Raw genomic sequence first — 14715 nt, 5'->3', positions numbered from 1 at the left:
GAGTTTTCTCTAAATATGAGGTCTGGCGGAAGTTTCCTGTTGTTAATGATAGGTAAAGACTTTAGGAAAAGATCTCAGAATCAGACAGGGAAATCTAGGATGTCACCTGCACCAGCTGTGCCCCTTCTGAGGGTGTGCTTTGAAGGCCACTCCGCAGCAAAATAGAATCACTGTTTTAGTTCTAGATTTGGGGCTCAGATTTCTTTGTTTCCAGCTTCACCTACCAAAGTGCTGGATAATTGCTTTATTACAAAAAAATGACATTATGGCAGCACTGGCTTTGTTGCAGACCACTCCTCCAGAAGAAGTGCTACGCTGGGCATAGTGGTTCAAGTAGAGATATAAAAATGAAGTTGGGATGGTCACAACGCATTAGACATCCTTTTCGAACCTTAATTGACAAAGAAATTGCAAAGATAAAAGCAGCGTATAGTCCGTCACGGTGGAAAGAACACTAGACTAGAATCAGGGGCCTCCCAGCTTTGGCTGTGCCAGTGGGGCTCATCCAGACATCTCTGGAAATCTCGGTCAGTACAAAGGGGTGGGTTAGTTGATCCCTCAGGCTTCTTCCAACTCTAAAATGCTTCCGGTTTCAGTCTGGAAAAATGTCTGTGTCTGTGAGACTCGAGTCACAGTTACCCTAACCAGTACCCTTAAAATTCTGCCCTGAGCCACTCGCAGCTCAAACCACGTTCACCTCTGTGAGTTATTGGACTTCCCTGGCAGCCCAGTGGTTAAGACTCTGTGCTTCCACTGCGGGGGCCTGGGTTCGATCCCTGAATGGGGAGCTAAGATCCCGCGTGCTGCGTGGTGTGGCCAAAAAGAAAAAAAAAAAAAAAAGGGAACATCTTCGCGAGTTACTGATGATAAACCATCGCGATTTCACAGCTTTTCCTACTGTGTTGAGCACTGGTGTGTGTTTTTCTAAGCCAGGGCCCATTAATCCATTACTGAGTGGAGAGGATCAAACCTGGGTCTTCTCTAATTGATCTTTCTTGTTGAGAGCAGCGCCCGCCCCAGCGATTCTCAGGTGCTTGGAAGGAAGGATGCAGGCGACAGGTTGGCAGGGCCCCTGGAGGTCTCCTGGGGGCACACTGCAAGTTCCCCTCTCTGGTGTTAAGCCCAGGTTGTTGCCTCTTGTCCGTTCCTACCTGAAATGACCTTCATTTGCAGTAGATGGTGAACTACAGAGTTCCCTTCCTTGCCTGAATTTCAGTTGGGTGCCTGGAGATTTGATCTAAGGCTGGGGGTTCAGCAAAGATGAGGAAGGGTCATCCGTGGTGCTATCTGATGGTCGGACTGAGCACCCACTGCTCTGAGATCAGCGTGACTGAGGGAGAGCAGAGGCGTTCATAGCTAAATAAAGCATGCTCTTCCCATCAGCATTTTCTTGCGACTTTCTACAGAATTAGTCTTGGCTCCAATAGCATTTGCGTCTTCCCAGCCATCCCCACGGTCTCTCTGTCTCCTTGGGGGATGCTAATATTTTGAACAGTGGTTTGGAACTATTCTCAGAATCCAGGGACTCCAAGAAGCCCTTCGAACCCCCGAGGGCAGGGAGGGAGGAGGCAGAGGGCGGGGCTCAGAGCCCCTTGAACGCACGCACATCTGTGTAAGTAACACATTTGGCTAGAAGACTGGAAGGGAGTTCAATGTATTTTAACTGGAGTTTAACTCCTTGCGGTGGGACTAGGTAGTGTCTTAGAGCCTTTTCTTAAAACGTCTACAATTAAACACGTTTTAATACCTTTTGTTTTCCCTCCAAAAGAAAGCAGGAAATAAAGTGACTTTTAAGAGCGGGAAGGTGAATAGTCCGACTTCTGTTCACAGGAGGGATGCGGCTGCTGCCCGGGGCGGGGGACGGGGGGTGGGTGGGGAGTGGCTTTCAGCTGTCCTGGTGCCCCGGGCCCCGCCCCCCGCGGCAGAGCCCCGCCTCCCCGCGCCCAGCGCCCCGCGCCCGGGCTTTTCCTAACCCAGTGTCTCCTCCCTCAGAATGGCTGCAGTCTGTCCAGGCCACCATGATCCTGTCCATCATCTTCAGCGTTCTGTCCCTGTTCCTGTTCTTCTGCCAGCTCTTCACCCTCACCAAGGGGGGCCGGTTTTACATCACCGGAGTCTTCCAGATCCTTGCTGGTAAGTCGGAGATGACTGAGTCCATGAGGGGGCCGGGCACCCCCAGACTGCAGCACGATCCGTCAGAAGGGCGTGGCTCAGAATGACTGGCGTGCAGGAGTCCTCCCCGTGGATGGATATCATACAGCACAGGTGTGTGTGTGTGTGTGTGTGTGTGTGAATCTGGGAACTCTCCACTTCTCCATGGAACGGGGTGCATAGGAAACGGGGCTAGGGGTTCTGGAAGGAGGGTCCCTAAACTGGGGCGGAGCTACAGTTTGGACATAGCATCAGAGGTGAATGCTGAGGATGTCGGTAGAGCACAGGCCAGTCTTGAGGGTGGATTTCTGTAGCTCACATTATGCCCCGGGACCATCCCTGCTTAAGCACAGAAATGGCCCCGATCTGCTGCCGAGGTTGCTCTCAGGTACCTGTCGCCTACCTCTAAGCAGTGATGGAGTCACCTGACAAATTCTTACTCTCCTTTACTCTGGCCCCTGGAGTCCACCAGCCTCCGACTTACTGGTGTCTTCCTTTTGGCATGTGTAACACACCATCAGTTCCAGGTTATCGACACGCACCGTGTGCAGAGTCCTAGACGTGACGCCTTCCAGCTCTTGTCTCTGGATTCTGGCCATTGTCTCACTTTGTTTCCTTTTATCCTTCTGTCCGTTGATGGCCAGTGGACCGAGTCAGCAGAGCACTGGAGAGACATAGGAAGCAGGTGTGGTGGATTCTACAGTCCAGGCTAATAACTCGTAAAATCTGTATGTGCCAGAGTACGTCTGGGGACTGTGAAATGTTCTCAATTCTGGCCCCTGAGTGGGCAGGGGTGTAGCATCTCTTGTTTAGTTGCTGAAGCACCACCATGACTCGTGAGCAGTCATTGGAGGGTTGAAAACAGCGCACAAGTCCTGGATGGATGGATGGATAGACGGGTGGATGGATGGGCAGGCAGAGCTCATGGCTTACATAGGTTTGTATGGCAAGACACAACCTGACGTTGAATGTCGATGACCCTTTTCTAGAAGCCAGAGACTTACGCTTTACTGGAAAAAGTAAGTAAACTAGAGAACCATTTCTCATCAAATTCCTAAATACAACATGTCAATGTGCACAGTTTGGAATTTCAAAACCAAACAGTGCTTTGCTACTTGATTTTATCAAGGTTTTATTATATCAGCCAAGCTTCTGGGAGTGTTGCCAGCTTTGCTAAATTACCAGTTCTTCAGTGAGATGTCATTTCTGGGTACATTAGGAGCAGTGATCATTATTCACCCCATTTCCAGAAGTAGCACAGAAAACTAGAATATATTCTGGGATTTCCTTTTAGGCTCCCTGTTTGCAGTTTGATATCAATGGTGATCCTGTCCATGGTATCAATGATTATATCCTCAAGAAAAAGTGACATAAAATACTTATATTTGATCTATACGCACTCGTTATTTTACTGATAAAGAAACTGAGACTGGGAGGGCTAAATGAACACGCAGCTCATGCAAGGACACCGGATGCCCCCATTTCTTCCCATCCCACGTGGACTGAATATATTTAGAGATTCAGAATCCACCCGAGTTTTTAAGGAACGCCACATCCAAGGCAGAAACTCTGCTTTTGATATGATCTTTCATTGAACCTGACTGACCGTGGAAGATGAGTTCAAATCTACCCCATTTATGATTCTCAAGTTCCCAAACATCTGTGATGAATGAGTCTACACCACCAGGACTAGTCAGACTGGAAACATTGGACAGAGCGAACTTACTTTTGAAGGGACATCTCAGGGCAGGGAGTGCCTCATCTTCATTTTTCCAACTGAGATATTTTAGCTTAAAATTCTCTAACACTGTCTTTTTAGCAAGGTCATTTTCGGTCAAAAACCAAAGTCCAGAGATAAGTACTTCGTTCAACCCAAACGCTCTTAGGTACTGAGATTTTGCTCATCTTCCAAAGTTTGTTTACTCATTCCTCCTCGTTTCACTGTTTGGATTCTTCTCCAAACTCAGTCCAAGCCTTCTAGAACTCTGCCATGAAAACCTCCGGATATAGAAGCACATGGTTTGTTCTTGCGTTATCCCCTTCAAATCTAGCTTCTTATCTCTCCCGAGACCTAGTTTTCGGTTATCGGTTTGTCAGTTTAGCCGTCCATCTGTGAATAGGAAGTTGTCTGGAGGTTGAAGTGTTGATCCAGAGTAGCGGTTGTACTTTGTACGTCCTAAGAATGTTCTGTGCTTGTTCCGTCCGGTCAAAAGGACCTGAGAGAGCTAGTCTTCTAGAAACCTCAGCTCTCTAGAATGTTGTGTTTGAACTTGCTGTAGGGTCTTCCTACTAAACTTGGGATTTAAGAGAGTGGGGACTTCCCTTAGAGATTTCCAGACTTCAGTGTCTGACAACCCTGGTCATGTGTGTTTCCTATCTCACGGCCTATGAAGGATTCAGTAACTAGAGAGACAGTTAGGGAAGGGTTGTTGGGGATGAGAAATTACCCCTTAATATCAAGGAACAAATCAGAAAAGCAAAAACAATCCGAAAACAAAAAGGAGAGTAGAAAGGAGGGAGGGAGGGAGGGAGGAAAGAAGGAAGGAAGGAAGGAAGGGAGGAGCCCTTCCATCATGGGATGTGCGATCTACAAGTGGGTTGTGGCCACCGTAGCTGCGATCCACGCAGGGCAGATGCTTCTTGAAGCACTGAAGCCTGTTGTGTGGAAGCCTCCAAACTATGCTGAGTGTCCCAGGGGCTGTCAGGGCCGGATCGTCTCTGCGTAGCTTCCTTCTGGAGGGCCCTGCTGTGGACTTTTTAAACACACGCGTGAGCATGCAGGAAGGGCAGGTGAAAGGTGTGTGGGGCTCTTTGGCTGATTGCAGACTTGGGAGCCGTCTCTGCCTGGCTCTAGATGACTGACTTGCCTGTGCTTGTGGGGCTGCCTGTCTCACTGCATCATCTCTTCTCCACTTATAATAAGCTGCGAGTCTCACCTTTAAGAACTGCCTTTCCTTGATTACATATTTCTTAGGTTGGCTGCTGCTTTTTTTTTTTTTTTTTTTGCGGTACGCGGGCCTCTCACTGCTGCGGCCTCTCCCGTGGCGGAGCACAGGCTCCGGACGTGCAGGCTCAGTAGTTGTGGCTTACGGGCCCAGCCGCTCTGCGGCATGTGGGATCTTCCCGGACCGGGGCACGAACCCGCGTCCCCTGCATCAGCAGGTGGACATTCAGCCACTGCGCCACAAGGGAAGCCCAGGTTGGCTGCTTCTTGAAGACATTTTAAGAGGCTCCGTCATCTAGTTGGGTGCTCCTCAATCTCAGCTGCAGACCATAATCACCTTTTGTGAGAAAGGGGGTGCTTTTAAAAAACGCTGGTGCTCAGGCTTCATCCCCAGAGAGTCTCATTTAAGAGTTCTTGGGGGCTTCCCTGGTGGCGCAGTGGTTGAGAGTCCGCCTGCCGATGCAGGGGATACGGGTTCGTGCCCCGGTCCAGGAAGATCCCACATGCTGCGGAGCGGCTGGGCCCGTGAGCCATGGCCGCTGAGCCTGCACGTCCGGAGCCTGTGCTCCGCCACGGGAGAGGCCACAACAGTGAGAGGCCCGCGTACCGCAAAAGAAAAAAAAAAAAAAAGAGTTCTTGGGCAGGGCTGCTCCCTGGTGACTCTGATGTCCATCCAGAGTTGGGCACCACTGTTGCAGCCATTAACCTGCCCTAATCCCACTGTAAGTTCTTCTAGGATGATTTACAGAGCTCATCCTATCCACGAGCCATCAATTCTTCTAAACCCTCTTCTTAGAGAAGGACCGTCCTGATCCTGTATCTGGATTTTGGAGTCATTCTTATTCTCAGGACCTGCAGCCATCTGTTCCCAGACAGTGCTTACCCTGGCCCCGGCTCTGTTGGGTTGAGTGGCACAGGATGGGAAAGCATCACGGAGATACAGACTATGTTTTGATTTATTTCACGAGTCACACCCAGCGGCGAGCTCCACGCACACCTCCTAGAACGCCCTGAATGTCCCACTTGTTGGGTGACTGGGTAATGTGTTCCCTTGGCAGAATTAAACTCAGGCCACCTGTGTAGTTTCTGTGATTGTGTTTATTGCGATTACGAGGAACAGCAAGGATGGTAGGAAACTCCTTTTAAAGTGACTTTTACTTTTTCTGTTTGTTTTGTTCCTTTTCTTTCATACACATTGAGGTGGGTAGAGAGCATTTAGAATGAAAATCTGGGGGAGGAATAAAAGCCCAGTGCTCTCCCTGTTCTGAGTGGTTTCAAGACACCTTAAGTCGGAGACCACGTTAAGAAACACCAGTTCTGGGCGAATCATCCCAGATGTTGCCCTGGCTGGGCCCAGATGGGCATCTAGTAATGCGGTGGGCGATTTGCAAGGCTGCAGGAATCACACGGAGGCTGAGAATGGAAAGGGGGCTGGCGGCACAGAGGAGGCTCGGTGTGGGTGGGACAGAGAGCCCAGTGCTCTCCGGGTAATGGACCTTCCAGCCTCTTCCTTCTCTACCTCGTGGCCTGAAGGGCGAGGTGGGGAGAGACAGGGGCCTCGCTCACGAAACGAGCTCCAGGGAGGCGCTCCCGCTGCCCATCTCGGTGGTCTCCCCCAGTGCTCACTCCCTAGCCAGCCCCACCCAGGCTCCTGGCTTCGCTCCAGGCTCTGAGCTGCTTCGGCAGAGGTCACGGATGTACACGGATGGCCATTTGCTGACTCCCTCCCCTGCTTTCGATACTGTTGCCATCTCTCTCCTTGAAACTGTACTTCCTCAGCTTGCAAGACCATTTCCCCAAGTTCCCTAAGTTAACCCACCAGGCAGTCATGCCAGAGCCGCCCACCCCCACCCCAGTCCACCACCGGCTCCTCCGTCGTGTGGCGTCACACCTAGATATTGTGCTCATTTCTTTTCTTTTACTTGCAAACACCATTGCTGGGCAAAAACCAACTCACGCACCTTCCTGTCCCCGATCTTGTCCCCACCTCTAAATCTGGGGCGGTCTTTCTGGACACGCCTCTGATCGTGTTTCTCCTCCACAAAAGCTGTGCTTCCCTCCACAACCTCGTCAAGTGCCCTGGTGGCCCTCTCTTCCAGCCTCCATCACAGAGACTCTTGAGTGGGACCCGCTGGTGGTGTCCACGGGGCCCTCCGTCCTCCTTGCCGCGCTCGTGGTCTCCCTTCTACCTGGGATTTCCTTCACACCTTTCAGCACCTGGCCACCTCTTCCACATCCTTCAGACCCCGGTCAAGCCCCGTGTCCCCTTTCAGGATTCCCCAGGCCCCTGATCGATCTGTGCTCTCAGGGCATCCGGTGTGTTTCTCTCTCCTTTCCTTGGAATCACATCCTACTCTCTTGGAAGTCTCTACTGCTGTGTCTGTTTCCGGATGACACTCACCTTGAAGGTGGGGACCACGTCTTGTGGATCTCGGTGCACTCAGCGTCCAGAATGGTACCCGCACATGCCAGGTGCTCATTCCACGTTGACTGAACCGAACAGAATGGAGATGAGGAAGCCTAGAGGACCCCCTCCCTTCCTTCCTCTGCCTTTGGTCTCTTGGGGACTCCCTTCTAAAGATGCCGGGTTCTGATTGTTCACCTGTGGCTGCTGTCACCATTACAGGGGGCTCGAGGCCTGGTCTTGGGGGAGCATGTCTAGTGATGCAGACCCAACCATGCTGAGGCAGGGGGGAACTCTTGGGAAGTCTTGAGTGGCCAGCATTTCTGTCTTGTCTGGACAGGGTCAGTGCCTTTCCACGTACAGCTGACCTTTGCTCCCAGACGCAGGCCCCTCCCTGCTCATCTCTGGGGAGGGCAGCACACCTGCGTGTAGTCGGTGGCCTCACTTACCTTCTCCACGGAGACCTTCAAAAACGCATCCCCACCTACTGGTGGCCAAGAACGCGAATCACAGTCCCTTTATTGGGAGAAGAGTTTGACTTTTCGGGACTCACTACCTGCTCTGTATTCCGGGGCACGTCTGTTGCTTTGCATACAGACAGCCTTGTAATGATACATTCCCTAAAGCATCAGTCTCCCGACAACAGTAATTATGAAGTGTGTATCCTCTTGTTGACTTTGCAAGTGTACAAGCGTGTGGATTCTTGACGCGAAGCATAAATCCCTTTACTTCTGAGATTCTCCCAGGGCGAATGTCATATAATTAAGCCACTGAGTTAGTCACTGCACTTGTGTGTCCTGTCTCTCTCGCTCCCCCCAGGTCATAGACAAAGTGTTTTTTCTTTGCTATTTTCTCTTTGCTGGGGAAATCTGGACACAGCTGGTCCACGCAGCTATCACTACATTTCTCATGCTGTTGCTGGCTAGACACGCGCCCCATTTGGAAGATGATGGACACTGTCTTGCCCTTCAGATGCTCTGCTTACATCTCACTCTCTCCCTTGCTCTTGCCTCGCCTTTGAGGCTCTGCCATCATTAGGTAGGTCAGATATAGCCTAAGAGACAGGCAAGAATTAGCACTTTGGAGAGGTGAGCTATAGACCTTGAGGTCCAGCAGATCGAAACTGCAGTTTCCCTCCTGTGACCATTGGCCAGCTATGACTTCCCCACGGAAACAGATGTCTTCCCGTCCCCCGGGCTATCTGTAGGTGGCAGGTCCTGGAGCTGATGCCCCTGTGGTCCCAAGACTGTTGTGTGGCTCTCTCGACGGGGGCCAATGGAGTGGGTGTTTTCTCTCTCTGACTTGCAGAAGGACAATCTTATCGGGGCAGTGAATGTTACACAGTCCCACTTCTGCACTTTGTTCAAACAGAGTCGCAGTGTCCAGTTAAATAACCCAAATAGCAGTGAGGTTAGATGTAGGTGGTCCGGGCCTTGGGGGGCTCTGGACCCACAGGCATCCCACATGCGTTCTGGACTTATAATAGAGTCAGTCAGAGCCTGTCAAAGCCCCTGTGTTCAGGAGCGGACAGAGCAGGCTTTGTGCCGCTCTGGGCTGGGGCGCTCACGTCACTGGACTCCTCCCTGCAGGGATGCTGACCGTCACCGTGGGCATGGACCGTCACGCTTGAACTTGCCTGCTTTGTGGGGTCTCAGGTGGAGGATTTTCTTGTCCCTCCACCAAGGCTCTGTGGTAGACAAGGAAGGGGTTGCCTGACCTGCCTGTGGATCTGATACCCTTTCACCTTTGTTTGGGCTTTAGACCAACCTTGGGGAACCAAGAACAGTTGAAAGGGACCAGGCACCACGCAGCTTGCCCGTGACCACCTCCTCTCTCTGCAGCGTCCTTCCCCCCTTTCCTCTCCACGTGTTCTTCTGTCTGCCTAGTGGGGCCCGTGGGCATTGCTTGCTTGGTCTCTGATGTAGCGATCCTGCTAAGGAGGTCAGCATGGCGTTCCGCCCCTGTGCTCCGTGTGAGTGCCGCTCAGATAACGGTGAGGTGTCCCTTTCCCTGATTTCAGAGGATGCCGCCACCCATCTGTGGAGTGGTTTACCGGCTTCCAGGGGCTCCCACACCCAGCCATCCTTGCAAAGACATAGGTGGGCTTCTCTTGCCACCCGAATTCTCGCTGGGCCCCTCGTGTCGACTGGCAATGGGTGACGGTTAAAGGAAATGAGGAGGAAAGAGGAGGGGAGACCTTGGAAGCCATGGTCTGGGTCACATAGATTGGACGCAGAGAGCAGATCGTTTCCTGGGTTCCTGTACCTTTGAGCCCCTCCTGCCAGTTCTGGATCTGGTGGCAGATTCCTGCCTGAGATGGACGTGCCCTCTCTTCCTGCAGCCCGTATCCTTCTCCCTAAGAAAGAGAGAAGGGTGCCCTGGTGTGTGTGTGTGTGTGTGTGTGTGTGTGTGTGTGTGTGTGTGTGTGTGTGTGTGAGGTGGGTCGAGTCTGGGAGGAGAGCAGGGTGGGTGGGGCAGGTGCTCCGGGTCCCATGGAGTCTGGTTTGGGGGTGGTGCAGGGTCCCCGCTCCATGACCCCTCCTGCCCCCAGCTGGTCCCTCTCCTTCCCAGGTCTGTGTGTGATGAGCGCAGCATCCATCTACACGGTCAGGCACCCGGAATGGCATCTCAACTCGGAGAACTCCTACGGCTTTGCCTACATCCTGGCTTGGGTGGCCTTCCCACTGGCCCTCCTCAGCGGCGTCATCTATGTGATCTTGCGGAAACGTGAATGAGGCACCGGGACAGGACGTCCGAGGGTCTGAGCGCACGCAGGGAGGGAGGAAGTAAACCAGAAGCCAGGAAAAAAAAGGAGCTAGCCAAAAAACCCAAACTCAAACCAAACCAAACAGAGAGCAGGTGTGGGGGGTGGTTAGTGTTGATTGAAGATGTATATAATATCGACGGTTTATAAAACCTATTTATAACACTTTTTACATATATGTACATAGTATTGTTTGCTTTATGTGTTGACCATCAGCCTTGGGTTGAACCTTAAAGTAGCTAAGGAACTTGACATCCTAACCGTATAATCAAGCTCGGTTTTTTTGTTTGTTTGTTTTTGTTTGTTTTGCCCAGAAATAAAATAAGTCCATCTTGCCCCTTCCCTTTCGTCTGAAAGAAGATGCCTCCCTCCCACTCCACCTCATTTAGAAAACCAAAGTGTGGGTAGAAACCCCAAATGGCCCAAAGCCCTTTTACTGTGGGTGACCCAGTGTGTCACACACAGACATGCACTGCCCACGCCTCTGTGTGCAGCCTTACCTGCACTCGGACAGAACCCCCAAACTGGAGCCCTCGGAGAATCACGGCTTGTGGCTTTGGAATACTTGCCCTTGAAGGGGGGTGTCCCGGTCACGCATCTAGGTGAGAAATTGGGGACAACAAACCTACGAAGTGGTGCTATGTATTTACCATTCCTTGTGATCACTAATCGTCTAAACGCCTCACTGGAAATTCAATTAACAATTTGACAGCATGAAGTCGAACGGAGACCTGAATAATTCTGTGTAAGGTAAATGGTTTATAACCACATTTGTACCTAGCTAGGCTGCTGTTACTACTATAATGAATAACAAACCACCGCCTTTATCACTCCCACGTTTTCCTTATGGTCGGAGCATCAGGACAAGCTTCTAGACCCCCTGGGACAGTGGTTCCTGGGATGCAGCATGGTCTAGACTGTCCTCTGACTCCAAGGACTGTCTGGCAATGACTTGTACTGGCCACCAACTGTAGATGTATATACGGTGCCCTTCTGATGCTAAGACTCCAGACCTTTTTTTTTTTTTTTTATATTTTTTGCTTCGCTTTTTCTGATTTTATACCAACTGTGTGGACTAAGATGCATTCAAATAAACATCAGAGTAACTCACTGAGCTCTTGTGGGTTTTTGTGGGTGAGGGTGCGAGGTGCGTGTCGGAGCAGAGGGAAGAGGGTCACGGAGCCGCTGTTGGGCAGATGACCTGGGTTGCTCTGGCGTCTTTGGACATCCGTGATGGAAGGGCTTCTCCCTTCCAAGGTTTCCAGCAGAGACCCGCTTTCTCTCTTTTGACTCGGATAGATTGGGTAAAGTGGCACAGATGGCCACAAGGTGATTGAAAAAACTGGGAATTTCACTTTACGTGCTTGAACTTTGAAAATGCACGTTTATTTCATAAGGTTTCTTTTATAGCATTTAACTAAAAATTAATAATTAAGAACAAAGAAGAACAGAAATGGCCCAAATCTCACCATTTAGGTAACACTTTTGGCATTAAAAAAAGTAATATACATCCAGGATCATGACATGCGAAAGCCTCTTTTCCCCCTCTTTTCCATAGTCTCTCGCCAAAGGTAACCAGAAGACATAGTTTATGATTTCTGCCAGGAAAAAATGCAGTGCCCACACAGATACATCCATTCAAGTATTTGTAAAATTTACGCAAAATGGAGAAAAATACTCACGTTCTTCTGCACCATGCTGTTCTTCTCACCTAAGGATATAAATTGGAGATCTTTCTATAGGAACATATACCTTGTTCTATTTTTAGTGAGCTCTGTTTCAGTCTTTCCAGATCTGCATAGTATTTCACTGTGTAGCTGCACATTTATTTACCAGTCCCTCAATGATAAACACTTTGATTGTGTCCTGGTTTTTATTATTACCCAAAATGCTTCAGTGAACATGCTTACACATGAATATTGGTGCATTTTAAGAGTACATCCAAGTGCTAAATTCCTGGTAAGGATATTACCAAGACAAAGGGCATGCATATTTTTAAGAAGTATAATAGGTATGGCCAACTTTGCCTCCAGAAAAATTGGACCAACTCTGTGCTCTTTTTCTACACATAACTCACGGGGGCTGCCCCAAACAGAGGCATGTTAAACTAAAAAATCTTGAGTAGAAACAGGTACTTGCTACCAGCTCCTTTGCAAGTGGTTGTGATGGATCTCCCATCCACGGGCCAGTCTTTCTGATCTGGGAACCCGTCTGCCGTAGTTTCTTCTAAATGTGGAAATACTTGCAGATCATATATCTGGAAAAGGACTTGTATTCAGAATATACATAAAGAACTCTAACACTCAATATTAAAAAGACAAATAATCCAATTAAGATGTGGGCAAAGGACGTGAATAGATTTTTATTTTTTTATTTTATTATTTTATTTTTTTTGCGGTACGTGGGCCTCTCACTGTTGTGGCCTCTCCCGCTGCGGAGCACAGGCTCCGGATGCGCAGGCTCAGCGGCCATGGCTCACGGGCCCAGCCGCTCCACGGCACGTGGGATCTTCCCGGACCGGGGCACGAACCCGTGTCCCCTGCATCGGCAGGCGGACTCTCAACCACTGTGCCACCAGGGAAGACCATGAATAGATTTTTGTCCAAGGTATATATGCAAATGGCCAGTAAGCAACTGGAAAAAATGTTCAACATCTTTGGTCATCAGGGAAATGCAAACACAAACCACAGTGAGATACTAGTTCATACCCACTAGGTAAGCTCAAATCAAAAAGTCTGATAATAACACAGGTTAATGAGGAGGTGGAGAGATTGGAGCCCAGATACACCGCTGGTGGGAATGGAAATGGTTCAGCAGCTTTGGAGAATACTGTCCGTTCCTCAAAGGGTTAAGCATAACAACCCTATGACCCAGCAATTCCTCTTTTAGGTATTTATGCAAGAGACATGAACAAATGTGTCTGAGCAGGAACTTGTACGTGGATGTTTATGGCAGCATTAATTATAACAGTCAAAAGATGGAAACAGCCCCAAAGTTCATCAGCTGATGAATGAATTAACAAAATGTAGTCTATCCACATGCTTTCTCCATAAAAAGTAATGAGGTACTGCTACGTGCGACAACATGGATGAACCTGGGAAATCTTATGCTAAGTGAAAGAATCTGGTCATAAAAGACTGCATATTACACGATTGAATTTCTATGAAAATCCAGAACTGGGAAATGGATAGGGACAGATTTGTTTAGAGCTGGGAAAGGGCAGATGAGGATGTAGGGCTGTAATAGCTAAAAAGTAGGATGTTTCCTTTTGAGTGATGAAATGCTCTAACATTGTGATGATGGTTGTACCTCTTTTCACAGAGGCGAATATACTAAAAACCAATGAACTGTATATTTTAAATGGGTCAGTTGGATAGTAGGAGAATTATATCTCGATAAAGCTCCTAAAAAAGAAAAGAAAAGGGACAGCTGTTTGCTCTAGCCCTTGCTAATTTTCTCATAAGGTCTGTTCTTTCTGTTTGGAAAGTAGTCACCTTTTATTTTTTGTGCTTTCAGAGGTATATTTTAAAGGGATGAGATTCTTATTCCTTCTGAGCGAAGCAAAGCAGGATATTAGAGATGAACGGTTAACATAGCTCTTCACTCACAGAATCTTGGGTTTTCCCAGAGGGTTGTTTTGATGACATTTATTTTCCATCCTTGAGCTCTTCTGAGAAATACTGCAATCTTAGGAATTCGTAGCAATGGAGTTTTGGTTCGAAACTGCCCTCCTAGCAGCTGCTTTGTGTTTTGCACTCAAGAGGGTACCGCTTATGAAATGGCAAATGCAGGGAGGTGTCAGGCTGGCTTCTTTGCAATTATCTTCTCTCCAGGACCTTGAACACTTTATGTCTTAGCGACTCTTGAACTTCAGTTTTGTCTCCCCAACTTTTCGAGATGCTAAGAACGCTGTTAGCCTTCCTGCCCTTTGCAACTGCCTTCAGGACAGCTTTTCAATCTCTTAGTCTGTTGCTTATTAATTGGCAAATTTTTAAAACAGAAATTTAGGAAAGGACATTGGGGTTTTCTTCTCACATCTGCTGCCTGAGTCCTGGAGGTCTTGGTATCTCTTGATGCTGTCAAACAGATGAAAAAACTAGAATCCAGATTTTCTAGTAGTTCTTGGCCAGAAGAAGTTATCTATTCTATAAGCTGCTATGAGCTATTCTACAAGAAGACCCTTTTATTTTGATAGCAAAAATTCAGTATTTATTTTGAAAGAGTTCATTTAAATGTATAAGTGTCAATTGGGGGGAACATTGATAACGTCCTGGGCAGGCACACAGTCTGGATAAACTCTAATGATTCCACCCTTTGTTTACACTTTAGTAACATTTTTTGTTTTCATCATGTAGGTCCTATACTTTTACGTTAACTCTGTTTCTAGGCATTTACATGCTTTGTGGCTTTTGTGAATTTCTTTTATTCTATGGTGTTTTATTGCTAGTTATT

The 14715-nt window shown here is 48.8% G+C and overlaps 1 protein-coding gene across 2 annotated transcripts in view; it reads left to right on the top strand.

Annotated features, from left to right (window-relative positions):
* The window catches only part of PMP22 (peripheral myelin protein 22), a 28820-nt gene extending 17446 nt beyond the window's left edge, over positions 1-11374 (top strand). For both annotated transcript variants that reach the window (XM_027131098.1, XM_027131097.1), the window contains exons 4-5: positions 1993-2133; positions 10071-11374. In XM_027131098.1, coding sequence (XP_026986899.1) covers positions 1993-2133; positions 10071-10234 — 305 coding nt within the window. In that variant the 3' untranslated portion in view covers positions 10235-11374. The remainder of the gene's footprint in view (positions 1-1992; positions 2134-10070) is intronic.
* Positions 11375-14715: the final 3341 nt, after the last annotated feature.

This window comes from Aethalodelphis obliquidens, unplaced genomic scaffold, assembly GCF_003676395.1.
Source record: "Aethalodelphis obliquidens isolate GAN/ISIS:26980383/991018 unplaced genomic scaffold, ASM367639v1 scaffold38, whole genome shotgun sequence".
Classification (NCBI taxonomy): domain Eukaryota; kingdom Metazoa; phylum Chordata; class Mammalia; order Artiodactyla; family Delphinidae; genus Aethalodelphis; species Aethalodelphis obliquidens.
The sequence above is the reverse complement of the archived record's forward strand: the minus strand, read 5'-3'. Positions and strand labels throughout refer to the sequence as shown.